This window comes from Struthio camelus, chromosome 5, assembly GCF_040807025.1.
Source record: "Struthio camelus isolate bStrCam1 chromosome 5, bStrCam1.hap1, whole genome shotgun sequence".
Classification (NCBI taxonomy): domain Eukaryota; kingdom Metazoa; phylum Chordata; class Aves; order Struthioniformes; family Struthionidae; genus Struthio; species Struthio camelus.
This window is the reverse complement of record NC_090946.1, coordinates 32,658,407-32,682,208: the sequence shown is the minus strand read 5'-3', so window position 1 is coordinate 32,682,208 and position 23,802 is coordinate 32,658,407. Positions and strand designations below refer to the sequence as shown.

At 42.2% G+C, this 23,802-nt stretch overlaps 2 protein-coding genes across 4 annotated transcripts; both read left to right on the top strand.

Annotated features, from left to right (window-relative positions):
- The first annotated feature begins 3,646 nt into the window (after positions 1-3,646).
- On the top strand, positions 3,647-12,393 carry FGF19 (fibroblast growth factor 19). Of its 3 annotated transcripts, XM_068945408.1 has the most exons (6): positions 3,840-4,212; positions 4,313-4,416; positions 7,599-7,978; positions 9,492-9,570; positions 9,930-10,101; positions 10,429-10,758. In XM_068945408.1, the coding sequence occupies exons 1-3, from the start codon at positions 3,978-3,980 to the stop codon at positions 7,929-7,931; spliced, it is 672 nt and encodes a 223-aa protein (XP_068801509.1). In that variant the 5' UTR covers positions 3,840-3,977; the 3' UTR covers positions 7,932-7,978; positions 9,492-9,570; positions 9,930-10,101; positions 10,429-10,758. The 3 variants fall into 3 exon arrangements, with proteins under 3 accessions (XP_068801507.1, XP_068801509.1, XP_068801508.1); XM_068945407.1 differs by having other exon boundaries at positions 9,492-9,680; positions 9,930-12,393; XM_068945406.1 differs by lacking the exons at positions 9,492-9,570; positions 9,930-10,101; positions 10,429-10,758 and having other exon boundaries at positions 3,647-4,212; positions 7,599-9,456.
- A 2,634-nt stretch (positions 12,394-15,027) lies between these two features.
- On the top strand, positions 15,028-23,389 carry LTO1 (LTO1 maturation factor of ABCE1). Its single transcript, XM_068945404.1, has 5 exons — positions 15,028-15,222; positions 15,807-15,912; positions 18,746-18,816; positions 21,213-21,330; positions 21,690-23,389. Exons 1-5 carry the CDS (start codon positions 15,098-15,100, stop codon positions 21,756-21,758), a joined length of 489 nt encoding a protein of 162 aa, XP_068801505.1. The 5' UTR covers positions 15,028-15,097; the 3' UTR covers positions 21,759-23,389.
- Positions 23,390-23,802: the final 413 nt, after the last annotated feature.

Here is a 23,802-nt window from a genome sequence, read left to right as displayed (position 1 = left end):
CTCTGCCACTGGGGCAAATAAAAACTTTCTTTTACTGACACTTCTGGGATGATATGCAGGAACTATAGCAGAAATCAGAAAGCAATGGAAGTAGCACTGATATCTGCAGCTCTGCTCGGGAACTTACTTTTCTCATAATTTCTACAGTCTCTAATTCTTCTTTCACTTCTGACCTCAGAAAAAAAGGGGAAAGAGCTACAAATCTCTTTTCAGAATTATTATGGCATCACTTTCATATAGTGCCTACTCCTAAATCTACGGGGGATCCCAGAGAAACCCCAAAGGTTCCCAGTGACTCATATATCCAAAGTCAATGCTATAATGTTCTATAGATATTCTGAAGTTACTCTACTTTTGAGCAGATGTGTCTTCATCCTAGATGCATCTAGTTCATTGCATTTTTGACCATCACTCAGCCTTGAATGACTCACCTATATAGTTTTTCCCTTTGAAAAAAGGTAGGCTGCTATGACTGCCTTCTACTCATGTGTCATTGCCATGCCCTCTTTCTGTTCATTACTTGTAGCAACTTTGCTTGGTTTTATTTCAGTTACTTCCAATGATGTTATTACCTAGTTAGGTACAAACCTTCAGTTATCTTTTTGGCATGTTCCAGGATCTCTGGATGCCTGACTTTTAAAAACATAGGTAGTCGTCTTCTTCCAAAATACATTCAATTCAGCTCTAGCATTACAAAAATCTGAAGTTCTTGTTCTGCAGAAATTATATAGGGGCATTGAAAAGTGTAGTCGAAATAAATGATTCATTACAACAGGTGAAAATGCTTTTGCAGTTGCGTATGATTTGGTCAGGAGATATTTTTATTCTACAAGATTTTTCTTCTTTCTTTTTTCTGTCCCCAGAGAAGTGAAAAGTGCTACACTGCAGGTTTGCTTGATGAATGTTCTGTTGCAGGCAGAAAGCAGGTCTAGCACTGGAAGTGATCGTGTGATTTACCCTACGTCCTCGCAAATACCTTTGTAGGAATATGAGGAGTCGTGCCTTTTTCCTGAACTTTGGTAAAAAAGATGCCAATAAATGATGAAAGTTCAGTAATATAGATAAGAATGTACATGAAAATCATATCTTATATCTATTATATTTTGAAAACAGTGTACGCACTGTGAGATTCATCTCATTTAGCTTTGGCTAAAAATAAGTTACCTAATCTGAGCTAATCATCTAGGCTTTTTCCAGAGCCATTAAGGAAATAGGCACCTTCAGAGATGATTTATGCCATCTCTCTTAAACAGCTGTTTTTGAGACTATCTGGTTTGGTACTATTGGTATGATCCGATCCAGATAAGTACTGAGGTACTTACCTCTGTCTTTGATTGCAGAGGAACCTGGGCAAATGGCATACACTAGACACTACATTTTTAGACAACTAATAAATAATTTTGGATAGTTATATCAAGAGAGGCAATTCCCAAAAATGAGCTAAATGCTCCATTTTCATTTGATTTCAAACCTTTTAGCATCAGTCCACATAACATCAGCAATAACAACAATGAAAACAATTTTAAAAGCTCTCAATCAACTGTTAAGTGATTCTCACTTTTAGCCATTTTTTCACTGACTTGAAATATCACTTAGGACAAATGATTTGCCCTTTCTGTCACAATTGTTTATCTTTACATTGGAATAATAATACTGTCAAAAATCATAAATAGAGTTGCAAGCATCAAGTCTTTACTACTTGAAAGTTCTTTGACTTCTTCATGAAGAAAACCCTATATACTTGTGATGAGAAATATTATTTATGCCATAGCATAACAGCAACAGTAATAATGGAATAGCTCCTGTTCACTGAGATGCACAACAAAATGGACTAAAAGCTGTTCAGATTCACTTCAGTCCATAACCTCTGTGTGTGTGGTGGGTGCTCAATACCTTGAAGAATGCATATGTAGGGAGGATGAGTTACATGCACAACTGCTGTGGGGCCCAGGGTTGCAGGGCAGTGAACTGCCTTTGTAACAGTCATGTAATAATGCTGCAAAATTCTGTAGAGGGAAAAAATGAGGCTCTCAGACTCCTTGGTATTATTTACTGCTTTTATAATATTGCAAACTTATGTGTTTGAAAGGCCAACACTTCTCAAATCAGCTCATGATTTGGAGGATGTGGCTGCAGATATCTGAAAGTGAAGTGGTCCTGACTTTCCTAAATTATTCATCACCTGTGCAGAGAAAACTGAGTTCCTTTTCATGTGTCTCAAGGTGACCAGCAAAAAAAATGAACATATTCAAAATCAGTAGTTGCTTTTGGAATGACTGGTGGCATATAATCCCTTGCTCCAGAGAGATTTGGATACAAGACCCTGATCATTCAAACACTGATTAACTGACGTGGTATGGTACTTCAGTACCATAAGCTACATGTGATAATAAGTGTAAGCAATTTTATAAATGCAGGCCTTCATCCTAGAAAAATTCTGTGTTCTTCTATGACCTTTATGCACATAGCCTCGCTGATGGCTAACTAAGATGGTTCATGAAGAAAAGCTATTTGTATGGGTGTTTACAGGATGGAGACATAAGTATACAGATAAAACGATGAAAATAAATGAGTAGCAAAAGGCGTAAAAACAATATTTGGGATTTGACAGGCACGTGGTGGTTTTAGATACATTATTGGGGGCGAGAAGGTCTGTTCTGTGTAATTTTGGTTTAATGCGTCCCGCGGGGGAAGGATTCCTTCTTTTCTTTACGAAATCCCGTTGGTACCTGTTTTCTCTCTTGAGATCCGAGAAAATTCCCCAAGCCTCCGCCGCGGGCCTCCCCGCCTCCTGCTGCTGCTCCTCCCGCCAGCGGCGAGCGGCCCGCGGGGCAGAGCCGCCCCGGCGCCGCCGGCCGCCTCTCGGGTGCCAGGCTCCATCTAGCGACACGGCCGGGCATGGCCGGGCGGCTCGGGAGCCCGCCGCGGCGCCGGCCCGCCCGGCGCTGCCGGGCCCCCGCGACAGCAGGTAACGACCCCACCGCTACGTTTCCCCGTTGCCGCATCTCCGCCTCGGCCAACGCGGCCGCGATTTGCGGCCCGCCGCCAATCAGCGCTGCCGGGCTCGGCGGTAGCTGCGCGTTTCCTCGCGGCGGAGAGCCCGCGCCTGCCTCCGCGGCCGCTGCGCGGGGGCGGCCGGGGGACCCGCCGGGGCGCGGCGCTCCGCTCGCTTCTCGCTGCCGCTCCGCCACGCGTGGAGCGGGCGCGGCGCAAAGCCCGCGGCCGCCGCTGGGCACTGAGTGCGTTATGGGGAGCCCCAGAGGTCTGGGGAGGAGGAGGCGTGCTGTGCTTTGCCGAGGGCTAATTTCTTTGAACGAGGTAAAAAAGCATACCGCAAAGGCACGGCCGCTTTATTTCTGATAAGGGCAATAAAGGATGGGCAAGCTCCGATCCAGGAGCTCCGTTCTGCGGGTTCAGTCCCAGCGCTCTGAGCGCCGCTGCGGTGGTTTTATTCCCTTCTTAATGACTCCTGCGTCTCTGCCCACCAGCACAGCCCATGTCTTCACCTCCGCATAACCCCTGGGTTTCTTTTAATGTATATGTACACGCATTCACCACCAGCCCCTTTGCCTCTGCCTCTGCCTCTGCCCTGGCATCTGGGTAAGGTTGCCCGGCCAGCTGCACCGCGCTGGGCACAGGGGAGGTCGGGACGGCAGCGGAAAGCTTCGAGGTGAGGACGGGGAGGGAGCGACTTCAGGGTGTCCCCTGTGAAATGATGTCACCCGATCAATATTTTCGGGGGGAGTGACTGATCTGACCAATTCCTGCTATGAAATGGGCTCTATATTGGAACTGGATTTAGCCGAATCGATCGGGCTGATAACAGAGAGCTATAAAAGGCCGGGAGGTGGCTGCGCCTCTCCTGCATCCCGAGGCGATCCGCTCCAGAGAGCGCCGAGCCGCCGCTCTCTCCGCCGGCGTCGGCGCTGCCGGGCAGGCGGGTGCGCGGGCGAGGGGGCACCGAGCAACCGGGGGAGATGGGGGAGCGCCTGGGCAAGTCCCCCGCCTCCCTGGCGCTGCTCGGCCTCGCTTTGGCCGTGGGGGCCAGGTCGCTGCCTTTATCGGACGCCGGCCCCCATGTGAACTACGGCTGGGGGGAGCCCATACGGCTGCGGCACCTCTACACCGCCAGCAAGCACGGGCTCCTCAGCTACTTCCTCAGGATCGGCAGCGACGGCCGGGTGGACGGCGCCGGCAGCCAGAGCCCGCAGAGTGAGTGCTGCCGCCGGCGGCGGGGCCGGGGCCGGGGCCGGGGGCGGCGGCGGGGCCGGGGGCGGCGGCGGCGCTAACCCGCTGTCCCTTCCCCGCACAGGTCTGCTGGAGATCCGCGCCGTGGCGGTGCGCACTGTGGCCATCAAGGGCGTGCGGAGCTCCCGCTACCTCTGCATGGACGCGGCGGGGCGGCTGCACGGGCAGGTAGGTGAGCGGCGGCGCGGGGCCCCCGGGGCCGGAGCCGGGTCGGGGCCGGGGCTTTCGGAGCTCCTCGGAGGGGCTGTCCCCGCCGGCCGCCGCGCCAGGGCCGCGGCGAGAGGGAAGGGCTCCGCTGCGACGGGCGAACAAAGCTTCCGACCCCCCCCCTCCCCCCCTTAAGACCCTGATTTTGTCACTCTTACTGCCTAAAAGGCCACCATGGTTATTAGAAGAGCGCAGCACGAAAAAATCAGTTTTCTAACGCGAATAATCTACTATTTCCATTACGTGTTACACGTCCCCAGAAGAGACTGAAAATACAATATAGAGCAAAATTTCATTTATGCTTAAAATCCCTCATTGGTGCGGAGCTTTGCTTCTACCACAGAAATAGATTAAGTCAGCCCATAGAGTCTGAATTATACACACTGCTTTTAATTAGTTTCTTGCTGTTTAGATTAATAATTCCGAAGAAGAGTGCTCCTTGGGAGCAGAGGTGCACTCACATGGTTGCTCTCTCCTTAAGTATCAGATAGAAACAGGACTTCAGGGGGGAGAGGACTCTCCTCCCCTGTCTCACTTGGTCCTTGAGACCTGCAGCAGCACACTTCTGGGACACTTAGAGGCTGAGGACACTTAGCGACCTTCTGATGCAATGTTGCTAGCTCATGCTTTTCACCTAGTGTGTCAGCATATCAGCTAAACATTATCAACGACATAAACGGTGGCTTTGTAAGTCACATATATTGCCAACTCCAGAATGTAAAGGGTAAGATTCAAGTTCAGTCTTTGTGTAACTGCTTTAGAGAAAACTGAGTTTCACAGATAGAAGGCAGTATTTTTTACCAGCCATAGTAAATACACTGTTTGATTCTGCTTTGATTACTCTAGCAAAATTTCTGCTGGTATCAATACGGCAAGGACTTGGCCCATTGTCAAAACTCCCAATATCTCTAATAAGAGCAAGTGATATTATTCCTCTAGTCCGTAACATAGGATGAAGTCTTTCTTTCTGCATTTCCTTGCTTTTGTTGGCTAGAGTCAGACAATCAATGCACTGATAAGGTGCACAGGTCTTGAGGTTCAGATGGTCTGGACGGTAAGTGAATTATTAGCTTAAAGTTTTAATGTATATCCAGACCAAAATGATCAGTAAAAACTAAGCAAAGCCTGGATCCTGCTCCCACTGGAGCTGCAGACTGGATCTTTAGTGACTGCACAATTTACAAATAGCTTTCTTGTAATGGCATTTTGAAAGCTTGTGAATAACCCTTGACTGATACTGTGTTTACGGATGTATAGTATTAATTACATGCTTTTTAAAAAATACAATGGCATGTATCCTTGCCATCAGACTATGCATTGTGGACAGGTTCTGTATGTTTTATTCTCAAACACAGTTTTGTCTACTTCAGTGACAACATTCACAGAAGTAAAGTGAGCAGAATTAGACACATGCAGAAAAGCTTTCTCTTGAGAGATGCAGCTCCCCTCTTGTATGGACCCTTTGCTCTGAGGTCTGCCTGCGTTATCGGAAATGAGAAAGAAATGGCTTCTAGCGTATACCCCTACACTAACTATATCCCACTGACTGCCAAAGAAACACTGCCTGGGACTGTACCCAGTTCAGGCTGAAGGTGAGAAATCAGGTTGTTCACAACACCTGCTATCGCCCCTCCACTATTGGCCAGGGCAGACAAGCTCCGTGGAGAAATTTGTACCCTTATCAGCACTGTGTTCAGGAGTGGAAGAACTAAAGGGCAAGAGTGCTACCTGAGGACTGGACTCAACAACCATTTGCACACTCAAAACATGCCTTTCTCTGACACTGTGGAAAAGTGATGACTAAAGTTGATTTCAAACATGCGGCATGCTGTAGTCCGTTTTCATAATTCCTGTAGTTTAGGGGAAATCATATAACTGCTTATATTATCATATTATATACCTAGTGTATAGTTGAGATATGGGGGGGGGGGCATAATCAATAACTGCCATGATTTGTAGTGTGCACTTGCTCAAGAAGCCTTTTTATTTCATCATTGTCATCAGTGAAGCTGACCACTCATAGAAATAAGAACAGATAACAACTGAACCATCAGTTTGTATCCTACATATATTTTTTTCCCAAGATATACTGTGTGTAGAAGGATAAATACTGTATAATTTAATTTGGAGAAAATGCTGTTTTGTGAATTACTTGAATGGTTTAAAAAGTGCCTTTAAAAAGACACCCATTTTACACACTTAATTGTACTCCATATTATTGATGGTGTTTGAGAAAGGAATTAAAAGTATCAGCTACGTTCTAAGTTAAATTTAGACAGGTAGAGCGTTCATGTAAGAACACTTTTATCACTGATGACTGAGATGTAATCAGCAATTGGCTTTTATTGACCAAGAGTTCAGTAACCTGTAATAGCTGAAATAACCAGAAATAACACCAGAGCTGTAAGAAATACAGTGATTATGTAAAGGACCTGGAAAGGTCTGACCTGGTGATACAAAGTCCTCATATACTACATGTGCGGTATATCACAAATGCATTTCTACAAATTCACACCTAAGAAAATATATTCTTATATAAAAATGTTGAACTCGCATTGTTATAAAATGTGTAGTTCTAACTAATGACTAATGGGAAAATAATACTGCATTAATTAGGTTTTTTGTAATTTCAATTAATGCTGAGTAAAAGCATTGGCAGTTATCTTTTTAATCTTTTTTTACTGATTGGCATGTTTGTGTAAGTGCTGTCCTTTAGGATTGTCGGATTAGGTCCCAATGACTGCATTTAAATACTGCCAGCAATGAACAACAGTTTATCTGAAGGAGCACTGGCAACTGAGATGCTTCTTCTCTGTGCTCAGAGCAGGAGTAAGTGAGGAAGCACAGATCCTGCATTCAACTGTTATTTAAGAGGATGGGAAGGCATACATTAACTTCCGCAGGTCTGGATTGGGCCAATGTTGTCTTTTAATGGCTTCATAATCTACAATGCATGCTACATGCAAGATGGGGAGCTTTAGGCTGGTCTCAGCAGCTGTGGTCCCTAGCAGAAAGAGCTGCCCCCAGAGCAATGCTGCGGGCTAGCATCCCACCTGCCAGTCCCCTCGTGCCTCTCTGCTCGCAGCTGCCAGGCATAGGGCCCATGGGCATATTTGTGATTTTCTTTCCTCCCTGCTATTCAGCTCAGGTATTCTACCGAAGATTGTTCCTTTGAAGAGGAGATACGCCCAGACGGCTACAACATATATAAATCAAAGAAACACGGGATCTCTGTGTCTTTGAGCAGCGCCAAGCAAAGACAGCAGTTCAAGGGAAAAGATTTTCTTCCTTTATCTCACTTTTTACCTATGATCAACACTGTGCCTGTGGAATCAACAGACTTTGGTGAATATGGTGATTATAGCCAGGCTTTCGAGTCAGATATGTATTCATCGCCTCTTGAAACCGACAGCATGGATCCCTTTGGAATCACCTCCAAACTGTCTCCAGTGAAGAGCCCGAGCTTTCAGAAATGACTCCGATTACAAATATGATGTAAAAGAAATATTGCAGAATACTACAGGTTTTTAGCTTTTCATGTACTAGTATTTTGAATTTTTTTTTATATTTAAGTATTGAGCCAGCCTTTTCCTTACAATGTGTTGTACCTGGAAGATATGATTGTTCAGGAGCTATATTCTAAAGAATTGCCTCCCTATCCATACTTTATTTGGGGGGAAAAAAAGAAGATTAAATAAGAAAAGCTTAACCAATTCACCAGAGTTACTCCGTTACAGTGGTGACGAGAGAATTATTCTAATTTTTCTATACCAAGTTCATTATCACATATGTTCACCTGTTATTTTTGCTCATAGGAGCAAATGTAGCAAATGTTTTTCATTCACAGGGAAGTTAACGATCTTGTAGGTTCATAGGCCTTAAAGACAAACATTTGGAACAACACACGATTAAGGGAGACCTAGCAAATGTGGTTATGTGAACTAAAGTAAACGCTGTCCCTTGAAAAGCTGCTGACAACATTCTGGGAAAACTTTCTATTGAAAGCATACCACTGAAAAACAATTCTGCTTGTATATTGTGTTTCTTCTTCCCTTAAGACATAAGGGAAGAGGGGGAAATATTTCTTCCTTCCCTTATTGCTAAAGGGTAATTTGGAAAACTGGATCTTTGATTTCTTTTATAGGCTAACTTATGTTTACTGTAGGAGCTGCATCATCCAATATAGACTCCTCATTAACATTAGTGAGAATTCTATATATGGGTAAAAGTGTATACAGAACCCAATATTTATGTTCGTCAGGTAGGGAATGAGCAGTACCAACCAATTAGTTTTCAGTAACAGAAGGTCTGTTGTATATAACTATATATGTCTTTAGCAAATGGAGAGAAAGACTGAAAATAGATGATGTATAGGTCAAATCGATTGCAAAATAAGTTTTCATGTTTTACCTTCCAACATCAGCAGTTCCTTTAAGGCCTTCCAGGCTTGATTCTGCATCAGCTGAAATCAATGGAGAGACAGTTTAGTTACTTGAATACTGCAGAAGTGGGTCAGTCATACCATTCACCTTTCAGGGAAAGACTGTGGGTACCTTATGGCCAAGAGGTGCATGTCTGATACCTTCAGTTCAGTTCTCCTGTTGCAACAATTTGACAAAGGAATAACAAACCTGAAACTCCTCCCAAAAAGGAATGTGAGAAAAGGGTTCAGGGATTTTACTCCTTTCCAAAGGTTCATTTATAATAGAGATTTCTATACCAAAAAAACTCTACTGGAAATACTAGCCTTCTTCTTCTGACCTAGCACTTCATTGCCAATGCAATATTTATAATTAATTTATTGAATGCATACATCTGTTTATTTTGTTACTATTATTTATGCTCAAAATTCTATTTATATACTCTTGAAGGTGGATTTTTTTAGTTGTAACAAATTTTGTGAAGTTTTGTAATCATGAAACAGTAGCTTTTTAAATTTCTGTATATTACCAGTAGTGTAACACGTACATTTGCAATAAAAAAAAAATCATCTTCAACACAAAAACCTGGCTGACTCTCTTTTGTAACTCCTTTAGCCTAAAGACTTCAAGGAGCTTCATAAAACTACTGAATTTGGCCCCACAGCACCCTTGTGAAGATGGTGTTGCTGAAGAGGTATGACACACAGGGACACAGAGAGACCGAGCGATTTACCCAGAGCTGGACATTGAGTGCCAATGCTGGAATCAGACTCCATCTGTTCCCAATTACTGATGAACTCTGTGGTAAATAGCACGTATAAGAAAGGTATTTTTACTATGCAAGGGAGAGAGTTCACTAAATTTTGATAATTTAGTGGGTATAAGAGAAGGGCACTTTCTCTTTTTCACTTCTGACCTAATCTTAAGTTCCTATTCTCTGGTACAATGTATAAGGGAAGCTCAGCTCTAAGATCTGTGGGCAGTCGTGATCATGGATGTACACCTATTTTATAAACTATGACTTTTACATTCCATTTATGTCATTAAACCCAGTTTGCTCCGCTTGCTGACATCAGCGTGCTGGATGCTGACGTGAGCGTGAGGGACCTACGGTGTTTGCCCCCAGCTGCTCTACGAGAGATGGAAAAAATCTGCTACAAATGTGATTGCTGCCATCCTTTTCCAGTGGGGGATTCTGCTGCATGGGTGCAAAGCAGAGGCTTGGGTGAGTACAGCTGCTGATGGTTGCAGACAGGTCCAATTTCCAATATAGGCAAAGCTGCATCCTGTACGTCAGTAAGCGCACACCATGGAGCACGCTCCTGTATGACCAACAGGAACTGAACTGTCAGCAGTGATTTTCAGCCAGACTCAGCCCACACCACAAACTCTACCTGTGGATTTTTACACTAGTACATAAATCGTCCACTGGCAAAAAGCAAAAATACTGGGGGTGGAATGCTGCTGCCTCTTAAAAATGGCAGTATACTCTGCAATGCAAGTGGGGAGAAAACAGGTTGTTCTTCCTGAAAAAGATGTTGTTTTCTAACAGGAAATCAAAGACCAAATACTTCAGTTTGGAAACGCTGCATGGGTGGCTCACAGAAACTGTAGATTTATTTCTAGGCTGAAAACATCTCCCATGATGGGTCACGTTCTCCTTTGTGCTGAGCCACTACCACACATCCGGAGGTTTCCTAGTCCTCATATATCGGGAAATGTAGTCCTGATTTTCAAATTGTTTTATCCCAACAGTTTTCAGATTTGGGGCATTCAGCTTTTCGTCAGACACTATATTTTCTTTGAACCCTGGATAATTTTCAAGACCCCTTCATATAACTCAAGAACTAGAAAACAAAATAAAATGAATATGAATATTTTTAAAATTCATCAAAAATTCACTTTTCTGCCAAAAGACAGTTTTGATGGGAAACAGTAAATAAGAACAGAATGCATAGGATACACTGTTTAATTTAAGTGCTGAAAGAATTTTAGGTAGCTTTAATGTCTCTATTTGTGAATATGTGTGTAGAGCACAAAAATGAGCACCCCTACATTCGTGAACAGTATCTTGGGATTTTTAGTGACCCCATTTGCTGACACCTTTGAATTTGCATCTTCCACCAGCAGCACAATGTTTCTTACTGTAACAGCATGGTTAGAGAGGTTGGTTCAATATTTATTCAGACAGAGGGAAGAATGCCAGGAGCTAAATTACCCACACCGCTTCCTGGAGCACTTTAGTTTTCCTTGGAGGTTTCCCATCCAAGCACTGACCAGGCCCAGCCGTTTTGCTTATGAAATCTGACAAGATCACAGCTTGAGGTGGACTGATTACTGGAAAATGCTTTCCCTACCATTAGACACCTGACTAGGTCAGGAACTTGCAAAACCTGTAAACATCCTTGCCGTAGGTTCTGTGGGAATATAAACACCCCCACCATTGCGAATTGCACTATATAAGGCTGGGCTGATCATGGTTTGTCAAAGACAGTAAGTCGATTGCAGTGCTTTCATTTGTAGTAGTACATTTTACAGCCCTAAATTCTTTTTAACATGTTAGGGTGTCGAATGTCTCCTTGTGAAGTCTCAACTGGAAGCTATGATGTGTAAATAAGAGTTGTTAGAGTAGTGAGAAGGCTGCAGAAAAGGAGATACTGGGCATCTCCATTTCCACTTTGGGGAAGTGTAAAAAGCTGTAAATCCTTTATGCAAGGCTCATAATAGCAACGTTAAGTGCTGAAGCTATGTATGTGAACAATCTGGATGGTGCTTCCTATGCTGCCAGTGTGCTTTGTATAGGAACAGAAAATGACATGATAAACTAAACAAATGCATTCTCTTTCATCTAAAACATACAGAAGCCAATCCTCCATTCAGGCAGCTTCCAATGGGATGGAAGTAGAGATGCATATCCCTTGGAAGCGAATGGGAGAGCAAGGAAAGATCTCAGCAGGACTCTGCATTAGGGGTGAATTTATGACATACACTAAGTTTATCGGGAACCCTGTTGGATTGGACTCATTGTTGAAGGTGCAGAAGAATGTCCCCAAAATGGAACTAGCTTTACTGTCACAACTTGCCAGAAAAAAATTATCCTATTTTCAGCATATTCGATCAATCCTACTGCCCACTGAGATCAAAGAACTTTTTGTCTCTAACTTCAAAAACAAGATTTAAATCGTAGTTACTAGCTTAGAGGAAATCTTCAAAGATACCTAACATTTCCACTAACATCAGATGGCTGGTGAACAATATGTGTTTGTGACTGAGAGGCTGTACAGTGGATAGGTGTTCACACCTGGGAAAAACTTTGGTGATTTAGTGTGAGATTCAGGGAAATCTAAACATGAAATTAACAGACAACACGAGCTGGCTGACTGACTACAGTCACTCTAGATAAATCAGCATAGCCTGAAAGACATCAGTATAACTGAATATTGAAATATATGCTTATAAGTAAGTATAAATGTTTACCCTTATCCAGTGTTCATCTGTAATAATAAATAAATGTAGTAATACAGCTGTCTAGAATAGCACACTAGAGTTTGGTGCTGTTATATAAATACATCAAACATATACTATTTGAAAAGCAAAAATGTCCCTGGTCAAAGCAAAACTGGCCTGTACTAGATTCTTGAATTTCTTCTGTTGGAAATTAGTCTTACTTATAGTTCTTTACAAAATGATTTTGTGCTTACAAAACGACAGCTGGGCTGACTGGTAAAGAAACAAAAATTATATCATCCAGAAATAAGCTCAAGAAACGAGACAAAAATTTCATAGGCATTTAAAGTCTTCCTTAGTACTACACATCCTAACAGTTTCATGGGAAAGCAACCAAGATTTATCCTTTCAGTTTTATCACTATTTTTTTCCATTCCACTTCTAGCTCCCACTCCCTCTGTGGTATTGAACTGTTTTCTTAATGCCAAAATGCCAAACCAAATCCCCAGTAATATCAACATCACACTTTTTTTTGGAGTTTAATAGAACTTGGATCAGGGGTTCAACTGCGTCCAAGGCCTGATGCAGAAATTACTGAGTGAGCTACACATCCTGGGTTGTGTGTAGACCAGACTAGATAGTCAGGACAGGTTCCTTCTGTGCCTAAAATGCGTGAATCTAAACATCGTACGCCCTGGCTGTAAAACAGGAAAAATATATTGGCTTTACAAGAATGAGGTTGATAGCTGTTAAAAAGATGTAGTGGTAAATTGCTGGACAAAACCAAAGACAAATATTGGATTAAACAAGCCTTTTGAACAGGCTCTGGAAGCTCTGAGGCTTAAGTATGGGCAGAGGAAGTGATTTCCAGGCAATACCCTTTCTCCGCCTACTGCTGGCAAGGCGGCTCTGAGGACAGTTAGCAGCTACGCTGAGTATATATCAACAGGCTGTAAGAGCGGTGAGCTCTCAGATGGGGCATGGGGCAGTTCTTCTGCTTTATTGTTTAGGCTACACATTGCTTTTATGAAAGATTTCTGCTAGCATAATAGGGAATAACTGACATATTGGGTAGCAAAACTGAGGCAAGTCATTACTTGAAAAAGAAAAGGTTGGGCATTTTGTTTGATTATTTCTTTTCCAGGAGAAAGAAATATTCCGAAAACCTGAAAGCAATCCAGTTCAATATTTATCTAGCTCAGGTTCCAGGTTGGAAATATTTCTTCCTTTCTTCTCTTTCTTATAGTCATTTTTCACTCATAAAAACATTTATGTTGCTATACTGGTTGTGCTGCCATGAACGATTTAGAATCAGAGCTGATAGCTTTATCAGTCAATAAATAAAAAAAAATTGAGCTTTACTTGTAGAAGTATTCAAGGAGTACCACCACACAGGACTCAAAGAAAGACATTTGTATTTGTTGGGCTGGAGAACAGAAAGAGGTGATGCCAGAGAAACATGAAGAAAAAAGTGGTTCTACAGAAGATCAGAAAGATTTTACTGGACGCCAGGACAGACAGACAGACAACTAATACTTTTGACGGGTATGTGCAAGTTAATCAGCTCATGGAAGAAGCTGGCTACAAAACAGAGGTCTGAAAGCCTTAGAGAAAGCGTGACCCAGTGAAGTGAACTGAAAGGATAAGAAAGAAACACTGCAGTCATATGGTATAAACAGTTTCCCTCTCTTACTCATCGTGGCCTAACAAACAAACATGACAAATGAAAAAAATCCACCGAATTTTAATTTTTAGGAAACACATTACAAGCGTTCAAATGGATCACTTAAAAAAAAGCAAAGTAATTTTGGGAAATCAAGTCTACAACTGAATCCAGAGCACTGACTTGTACTTGGGGGCATCCAGCTGAAAATGACCTTATTTCAGCACACCTGCACAGACCTCATTGCAGGGATTTGAGACTGCTTTATATAAGCAAGTCCTTTGGTACAGCTGTCGTTTTGTAAGTTCTCATCTAGAAACCAGAACCAAGGTCCACCTTGGTGCGAGATGGTGTTAGCTTCCCTTTGAACATTTTATAGAACTTGGATAACACAGTATGCCTCTCAGCCTTCATAATCCACCTCCTCAGCCAGGAAGGCAGTATTCAAGATACCGACCTGTTTCTGTTTTCGTTTGGATGAAACATTTCCAAGCGGCTTTCGGCAACTTTTCGCTACATTTGGAGGATATCAGAGCTTTGGCCAAAAACCTTAGTTAAGCACCACGTCTTAAATTACTTGAGACCGAGGGCGGCTAGTTTTCTAGTAACAAACGCATCTTCCACCCACCTAGCACAGCAGAGAGGCGCTTTATCCCGCGGCGGCCGCAGCGCTTTGGCGCCCCCTGGCGCGGCGCGGCCTGCCTCGCGGCCGGCCGTTGGGGCGCGCGCCCCGCCCCGCGGCCGTTAGGGGCCGTTAGGGGCGGCCGCTAGGGGCCGTTAGGGGCCACCCGCGAGAACGGGGCCGGCCAACGGCGCCGGCACCGCGAGGCGCCGCCGCGGCCACTCGCACGGGAAGGGACAGGCGGGCGCCGCCGCCGCGCCAGGGGCGGCGGGGCGATACAGTCCCGGCACAGAGCAGCCGGCGGCACGGGGAGGGGGGCGGGGCGAGGGGGCGGGGAGGCCCCGCCCATCGCGCACGCGGCACCCCATTGGGCCACGCCCCCTCGCGGCTTGAGGGCTGGCCGCAGTCGGGTGGGGGGGAGGAGCTTTGCGCGCCTGCGCACTGGAGCCTCCCGTCGGCGGCCCCTGCGGCTTGCCGTCCTTTCCCGGCATGCTGAGCGGCGGCGGTCGAGCGCGTCGAGCGCGGAGCAGAGTCTCGGGCTGTCACGGCGGGATGGCGGCGGCCGTTGCGCCGGGCGCGGACATGTTTGACGACATCGTGATGGCCGAGGAGAGGTGGGGCCGGCGGAGTGGCCTCGGCCTGGCGGCGGAGCTCGGGCCGGGGTGGGGGCGGGCGCCTCTCGCGCCGCAGCTGACGGTCGGCCGGGCAGGGGGGGCGGAAGGCGCTGAGGGGGAGCGGTGCGAGCCGGCGGCGGGCAGCGAGCCAGGGAAAGGGCGAGGGCGGAGAGCAGCGGGGCAAGCCGTCTTCGTCCTTCTTTCTCCCCGAAGGGCCGAGTCCCTCGATGTCAGCTCTTCCCCTGCGTGCGCTGCAGCACTTCTGTCAGCGCTCGCATGTTTAAAATCCCGCGTTTTAAAACTTGACTCGGACTCGAGAGTTTATTAGCTGTGCAAAAAATAATAGCTAGTTGGTAAAAGGATTAAGTTGGATTGCGAAGTGCCTTGTTTGTGTTAAAATGTTATAAACTCGTTTGAAAACACCTAGATGTTCATAAATGCATGTTATTTGAAATTAATGCTGTGGGGTACTTCTAAATAGGAAACTTGTATTACTGAAATGATAAAGAATGTTTTTTGACCGTGTGAGTTGCTTGTGTTTGATATGAATACAAGCATTAAAAACTGTACTTCTCTTTTTGTAGGTTTCATGGTGAGGGGTATCAAGAGGGATACGCTGAAGGCAGCCATGTTGGAGTTATTGAGGGAAGGAGGTATGGATCACTCCACGGTGCCAAGATTGGGTCTGAGGTAAATGGGAAAATTTTAGAATCACAAGAAACTCACTGTAGCACAGAAACTGTTGAGCAAAGCCTGGTATGGTAGGTGGTAGCCTGAGGCCCAAGGGCTCCATTCTAGGATCATTTAAAGCAATTTGTTTTAGATTGTGCTGAACCAGTTGATAGCATCACATAGGGAAAAAAAAAAAACATTGAAAGTATTTAGCATTTAGGAGATGAAAATTGAATACATTCCATAAACTTCATTGACGTTATGCACTTTAAATTGTATAATGAGGAATTTTTTTTGAATGAGACAGTCCATTTACACTCTCTAGTCATAGGTACATAGGCAGAATGTCTTTTTTTAAATTATATTGCTTTGTATGTGTCCAAGAGGGCCCATAAAACTAGTTTAAAGGTGATGTTTTGATTTGAACGTTTTTAACGATGGTTTCACATTTCCTGAGTTTATTGGCTGTATGGAATTCTGAATTTTTTTTTTCTTTTGAAAGGGAGGAAGAAAGGAGAAAAATATGAACAAAGTCGAAGAAGCTTGCTCAGAACAAACTGACAATGCATGTAGTGTTTATTTACTTTTTATAACACAAAACAGGCTAGAGGCCCTCCTGGGTCATCTGTGGCTCAGTGTAAGACAAGTAGAAGATTCTCAGTTAGTCAAGACTTGACTCATCAAGGCTTCAGGGAGCTCAGATATGAGAGAACCGACAAAAGCATGAAATGTTGGTTCTCCACCCAGATTGCCTCATAAAGGGGGAAATTATGGGTGTCTCAGCTGCACTCTTATTTCTAATACTGGTAGTGTTTGTTGGCTGAGGTACAATTATTTTTCAGTAGGTAGAGTCAGCTCCATTTATTGCTAGATTCACATGATGCCATGCCTGACTCAGTAAACCTTCCTGAAAATGAGTCAAGGTGTCTCAGTGCCACTCTGTCATCTTGTCCGTCCAGCTCAAGTCTATAATGTTGCATGTTCAGTGCTGCATAATGTGGTTAAAGTATTTTTGGACCTGAGCTGGTCTTTTTCAAGTTCAGCTTTGATGTGGAAGCTGTACTACAGGATTCTTAGCAGGGCTTATTTCCAGTACGGCACCACAAATCTCAATCTGTTTGGTCTGTTTGAAGCTCCTTTGGTAATTTTACAAGCGCTCTTTCAGGTTTAGGAAGTTAATTAACTGGAAAAAGAACACTGGCAATGGTGTTGGTGCATTATGAGGTGAAAATGGTAAACTGTAAAAAATTCAGAAAGATGTCTATTATAAAATTTTGTTTTACGTTTGGGCATGATACGGAAATGTATAGTGATGTACTGTTTTGCTACCTACACTACAACTGTGGCGTTCCAAGAAGATACTGTTAGACAGTAGCCCCAAAACTGGATGCCTAAGATAAAAGTGTGATAGAGGAGTGTTCTAACCTATTAATATAGGGAAGTTCTGGAGGATGGTAAGGTTGTAGGCAGTCATGTTAAATGAGTGAGAGATTGACCTGGGTAATCTTAGATTTCTCAGCCTGTTATGTGTCTTGAGCAAAATCACAGATCTGTTACTGGCCTTGCCAGAGAGAGAATTAAAGGAAAATAGCGTAATTAAAATGTATTACAATGTATCCGTGTAAGATCACATCCCTCAGAGGGGCTTAGAAAGGGTATGGCTTTGGGCTCAAGCAAGAGATTGGCACTGCCCCCCCTCTGGTGGAGCTGTGCTAATTATGCACAGAAGCCTGCTGCTGAGTGTCCAGGGGCTAGGTGTGTTTTACGACAGTAGTTTGGGTTTACAGCTGTAGTACAACTTTGAAACAAATCTGTCAGTTGTCTCCATTTACCTTGGATCTCTAAGCAGTTTTGGTGCATTAAAATTAAATTGCTATTAGAAGAAAATAAACTGGAAGCTTCACTTGAAATATGCTCCAGCACTTAATGGGATATTAATCCTAAACTTATGTTTGGGCCTCATGAAGGACCTCCGCTGTGTATTTTAACAAACATAGGCATCCCAAACGCTCCTGCTGTACTCTGAAGTTGGTTTGTCAGCTGCAGGAACTTCCAAGTCCTACAGGGTTTTGTTAAGTTTAAAGGTCAGATGTATGTACATGCACGCATACAGACCAGTGTGGGATTAGGCAGCAGTTTTGGACTTAAGCTCCTCAAACTCAGCTAAATTTTGCTTTAGGTGTCTGCATCGTTTCTCTACCAACATTAAGTCACTTTTGAAAGGGACTCCAGCTATCTCGTCCAGCAGGTGCTTTGAAAAACTTTATCTACGTTCCTATTTCATTTAGTATCCAAAGTCATAGTGAGAAGTTCTTCTGGCAGCAGGGCTAGCTTCATCAGCTCCTTGTGCTTCTTTCTGACTCCATGCTACTGTCTTCAGTTAGACTAGTAAAATTATTTCAATCATACTCTCAAAAAAGATAATTTCCTGCTTCAGTTAACTTGGCTGCTCCCTCATTTGAGCTGGTACAGGTGTTTGTGGGGGCTATTTGCTGGCACTGCTGCAAAAACCAATCTTATCCAAGCATCCTAAATAGGCAGGTTGTTTTCTAGTTATATCCCCACTGCTACAGTTTACAGTCATAAATTTGGGAGTTCAAAGCATATAAAATAGGCTAGTGTTTTTCAGAATTGCTGTTTGTGCTGTGTTTTAAACTGTAGTACGCAACTTCAAGGACTCAACTGTTACCCTGCTGTAATTTACTGAACTTTCCAACACAGAAACTTATTTGTGTATCCAGTGATTTGTTTCCTGAAGAGTGAGCTAGAATGCAATGCTTTTTTTGTTTGTTTGACTTTGTGCGTGTGTTTGTGTGTGTATATCCCCCATGGCATTCTTATAAATTCACAGGTTGGCTGCTACCTGGGGTTTGCACTTACATGGCGGTGTCTGCTCCACAAATGCACAGATGAAAAGAACAGGTAGGAATAAAAATAATTGTTATTCCTTTAATATTGATTCAAATTAAGGTGTCTGGTTTTGGCCCCCCCAGTATCAATAAACAGAAGGAGGGTGAGCAGAGGGGCCACTGGGGTGTTATCCTGTGCTGGGGCATATGATACCGAAGAGAGTGTAAGGGAACAGAGTTTCTTCATCCTGGAGAAGAGAAGACAAAGGAGGTATCTAATTGTACTACGTAAGGGGAAGTTCTAGATAAGATGGAGACAGAGTGTTTGCAGAGGTGCACAGTGAAAGAACAAAAGGCAGTGTTTACAAGTTGCAACAGGTGAAATTCTGATAGGAGGTAAGAAGGAAGTTCTTCCCAGTGTGGGTGGTTAAGCCCTGGGACAGATTGCCCAGAGAGGTTATAGGAACTCCATCCTTCTAGACTTTCAAAATATGATTGGAGATGGCCGGGAGCAACCTGATCTGATCTAGCTTTGAAGTTAGCCCTGCTTTGGGCAGGAGGCAGACTAGATAACCTGTAGACATCCTTTTCAACCTATGTTTTTCTATGACTTCTGTGGCTTTTTTTCTCCAAATGGAGAATAATGCATGTTTATAAAGTAGTAATAACACTCAGCACTTCTACGTCACTGCAGTCCAGTTTGCTAACCATTAACAGAGCACTTTTTCATTATGTAAAAGCTGTGATGCTGACATATGTAGCAAGTAAGGGTGACTTGTTAACCGCTACACAATATTCTTGACTGGAAACTACAATAGATCTTTGGTGAGGAAGTGCCGAGGTTGTACTTGTCTGGTTGCTAACAGTTGATGGTAGAGTTGGACCGCGCCTTCAGAAGGTACTGCGTGCAGAATCCAGCTTATAGGCTACATGCATCTCCAGCCTATAGCTAACTGTAGCTGGCTTGCACTGTGCTTTCACTGAGTGATTTGTATACTTTTGTGCAAAATTTGTTACGATGGGGTGTCTTGTCCTATCCGTACGTGTGCGTTTGCTATTGTTGATTCTATAGCTTCCATAAGACTGCTGGCAAAGAGTAGATACTGTTCCTCTAAAAAGAAGAAAGATATAGTCTTGCATTATCTTGGGCCTTATTCTAGTAGCTTACAAATCTGGTGAAAGTGCTGAAGTGGTTTGTTAGATTCTGTGCCTTACAGAGGAAAGTACTATATGCTTCATGGCATTCGGAAACTCTAAACGTATTTAGCTGGACAAGAAACCGGCTCCAGGTTCATTTTCTGAAGATTAAATGATTTATTTCCTAAGGATACTTTAATTTCAGTTTGGTAAAACGTTAGCATTCTTAACAGTCAGTTTCTGAAAATTACTAAATACATGGTTTAATCCCTATCTAGTATTTTTATTTCAGTTAATTCTTTTTTAATTTTATATGACTGGACAGATACAGTGTTTTCCTAACCTGTTAGCAAATTGTGTTGTCTTTGAGATGCCTTAATAAAACACAAGACCACATTATAGGAGGATGCTGGAGAGAATTTCATTCACGAGCGGTATTTAGAATTTCAAGGACCTGTGCTGAATGTTCACTGTTCAGTCTGGAAATATTTTTATCCTCTAATTAGCATCGTTCATTCTCAGAGATACGGTCATCCCAACATCCAAGACTGACATTAATGTTACATTGCTGTCGTGCTTTTTTCAGGGAGCTGCAATTCACTGTCAGTAATAGCTATAATTATAGGCTCTGTTTCCCAAAGCCAGAGAGACATGCAAGGGCGTCAGTGTCTCATGAATAATTCAGAAGTATTTGATAAGGCTGAAAATTTTTGCCTTCCATATCTGGAATTTTATGGCCTCTGCATAATTTTTTTTTTCTGACTGCAGCAGAAATCCATCTTGCTAATTTTTTTTTAATTTCTCCAGTTTGCCACACAAGTCTATATTGTGCCAAAAATGGATGGCTTTCCTTTGGTTAGGTGGAACTGTAATTTTTTTTTCCTGTCCAGTTTTGATAAAGTTAGCTGAAAGAATTGCCACAGTATTCTCAGTCATCTTGATAGGTGTTTTGGTGAACTTTCTTACTGCGTTTCTTTATTTCACTCAGTCATCTAGTTGGTATTTTCAAAGATTCTTCAATATTTCTCAATTTTTGGAAGGTAAGTGAAAGGGGAAAACTTAACTTTATTAGTTGTGTGATAACTCAACTTCCAGTTGCAAGTTATGGCATAAATATCTATATATCCACTTCCATATGTGTGTGTGTCTGTATGTATATATCTCAAAGGAATACAGCCTTAGTGAGTTAAATGGGGAAAAAGTTGAATAAAAAAGGGATGGAGAACTGGGTTCTGTGCTCTGAATTATAACATATAAATATCAGTATAATCTTCATATTGGCAGATGAAAAAATGTTAGACTAATATTCTTTTCTGTCTCGATTCTTTGTAGTAAAAAGATAAGGGTTCTGGATTCATTAATAGGGATGATTCGGAAATTCCCTTATGAAGACCCCACTTATGACAAGCTTCAAGAAGATCTGGAAAAAATCAGAGGAAAATTTAAACAGGTTTGTAGAATTAAGTTGTTATTTTAGCACAAAAGGGTATTAATTTGTGACAAGATTTAATCTCTAAACCTGCTTAGAGATTTAATCTCTAAGCTGAACAAGTTGTTGTGCAGTTAAGAGCAATTACTGTTCTCCTTTTGGGCTCATAGTGAAAGTACTTAAAATAAGTTGAAAGTTTTCCCAATGATGGCAAATGCAAAATAAAATAAAAAATTATTTAAAAGAAAAATTGAAAATGTCATTTGTTAATGACTCAAATTACAAGTGGGACTAGAACAACAGAAAGGGAGGAATTGGGAATTTGGGGCATTTATCCAGAGAACAGATGCTTTGCAACACTTACGTGTATTCTTTTTTAGGTTTGCTCAATACTAAACATTCAGTCTGATTTTAGAATCAGTACTGAAAGATCTTCACTAACATTTTGAGTATAGCAGATGAAGATAAACATGGATGAACAAAGAAGAAATATTAAAAGAACACATAACTGGGAAGTGTTTATCTACTCCTACTCTAAACAAAATGAAAATAGTGAACAGGTGCTAAAATATTAAAGAGGGAAGAGAAAAATATTGAGCTTTTAACAGTATTTCTTATAACGTCCTTCTACAGTTATTATCTCCAGGTTTCATATAGGATCACTGAAATAAGTGTGTGAAGCTGTTAAAAAGAAATGTCTGCTTTAATTCCTCATTAACCTTGCACTGATAAGGATTAATTCTTAAGAGGAAAAAGTATTTTTTTGTAATGCTTTCTTATTTAAAGGATGTATATTATTTTAAAAGCCTGTATATGTAGTTCAGTTTACACCCTGTGTACATATTGTACTATACCATTTGTAGTAAAATATGATCTATTGCCTGCTGAGTTTACAGTAGGGAACGTCTTTGTGTGGGTAAAGGGTAGGATTGCTAATGGAATAAGAATTAATAGGAGAGAGACTAAGATGCTTGTTCTTAAAGTAGCTGCAGCTCAAAACATGAAATTTGCTCTTTACGCTAGCTCTGCAGATGGATCCAATATGCAAAAAAACCCCAAACACTAACAATTTTAAGTGATCAATAATAGACATATGACTGGCAAAAGAGTTGTGATACTGATACCAGTTTTTACTAGTACCTTTTATCTGGGAATAGCTCATTGTTTTCCAGGCTTGAAAATATGCTCGTTGATCTCATTCAAAAAATAAATGCTGCCAGCTATATAAATATTCAGCTATGTTAGCTGAAGAGAAAAAGACAGTTATTTTACCTGAAAGATATTCTGTATTGTGCTGCTAGATATCTCGGCATGCTAATCGCAAATGCTGTTATATAATTAATTGTGGAAGATCTTTCACCACAATGTGTCTGGCCAGGTCCACATGGCGTAATGTAGCTTCACACAGAGAGATTTGACTAGCATGGATATCAGAAACTATTCACAGAGTGAATTATCTTGGGGAAGGCAATGTGCTAACATGGCCATATCCTTCAATAGCACTCTTTTGTGCCATCTAGACCTCACCTCTGTTTTACTTGTACAGCTTCTTTATTATACAAGAAAATAAGCAACTCGAATTTTTAAAGTGTTCACTGTGCATTCGCATCTGGGATGTGAAGGACATGCATTTTGTTGCAATTCTTGGATTACCAATGCTCAAGAAAAAAGTTGGTATGTTTTTGTTGAGTGTGTTTGTGCATACATATGTATCATTTTATTTCAAAATAATCTTTCGCTTTTTGTCTTTCCTGAATATAACAGTGATCAGAGGCCCTTTTTAATAGCTAACTGCTGTTGTAGTTTTTTTTTTCTTTTAGAATTGGCTTTTGTGTGCAAGTGTTCAAACAGTCCTGATATATATATATATATATATAATGAAAGTCAGAGCCATCTAGTGGAGGAGGTTGTTACGTTGTGTAAGAAATGGATTATCCAAGTGCTGCTTCTTGTAAGAGTTTGCAAATATTTGTATGGGTAGAAGTTGCCAAAATAGAAAGTTCAGAATATACTTACGCATAATTCAACTCCTCTAATTATGTGATAGATTTCTTTGAAATAAAGTAGTATGGAGGTAGGATTTGTTTGTAGGTTGTTTGTTTTTTTTCCCCTGCACGGTGAAAATATTGGAGAAGAAGGACTTGAAACTATTTATAAAACTGTTTCTGCTTGGTTATGCGCCAGAAACCTATCAATCCCAATACTATACAGATTTGTTGATCTGTTATCAAATCTTTGAATGTAGAAACATTTTTTTTCCAGAAACAGTTATCTTCAAATATTACTTCTGTAAAATTTTACACTTTCATTATTAATTACAAGGATTGTTTCACTTCATAATTCAATAATATTAGTAAAAGCTCTCTGCCAGTTAGTAGTGCTCATTGACTTAACATTAGTGGAAAAATCTTTACAGTGGTATGTGGGTGAGTTTTTCACTTTTCCTGTGAAACTTGATTTGAGACTTTGGAAGTGACATGACAGTACGATGGT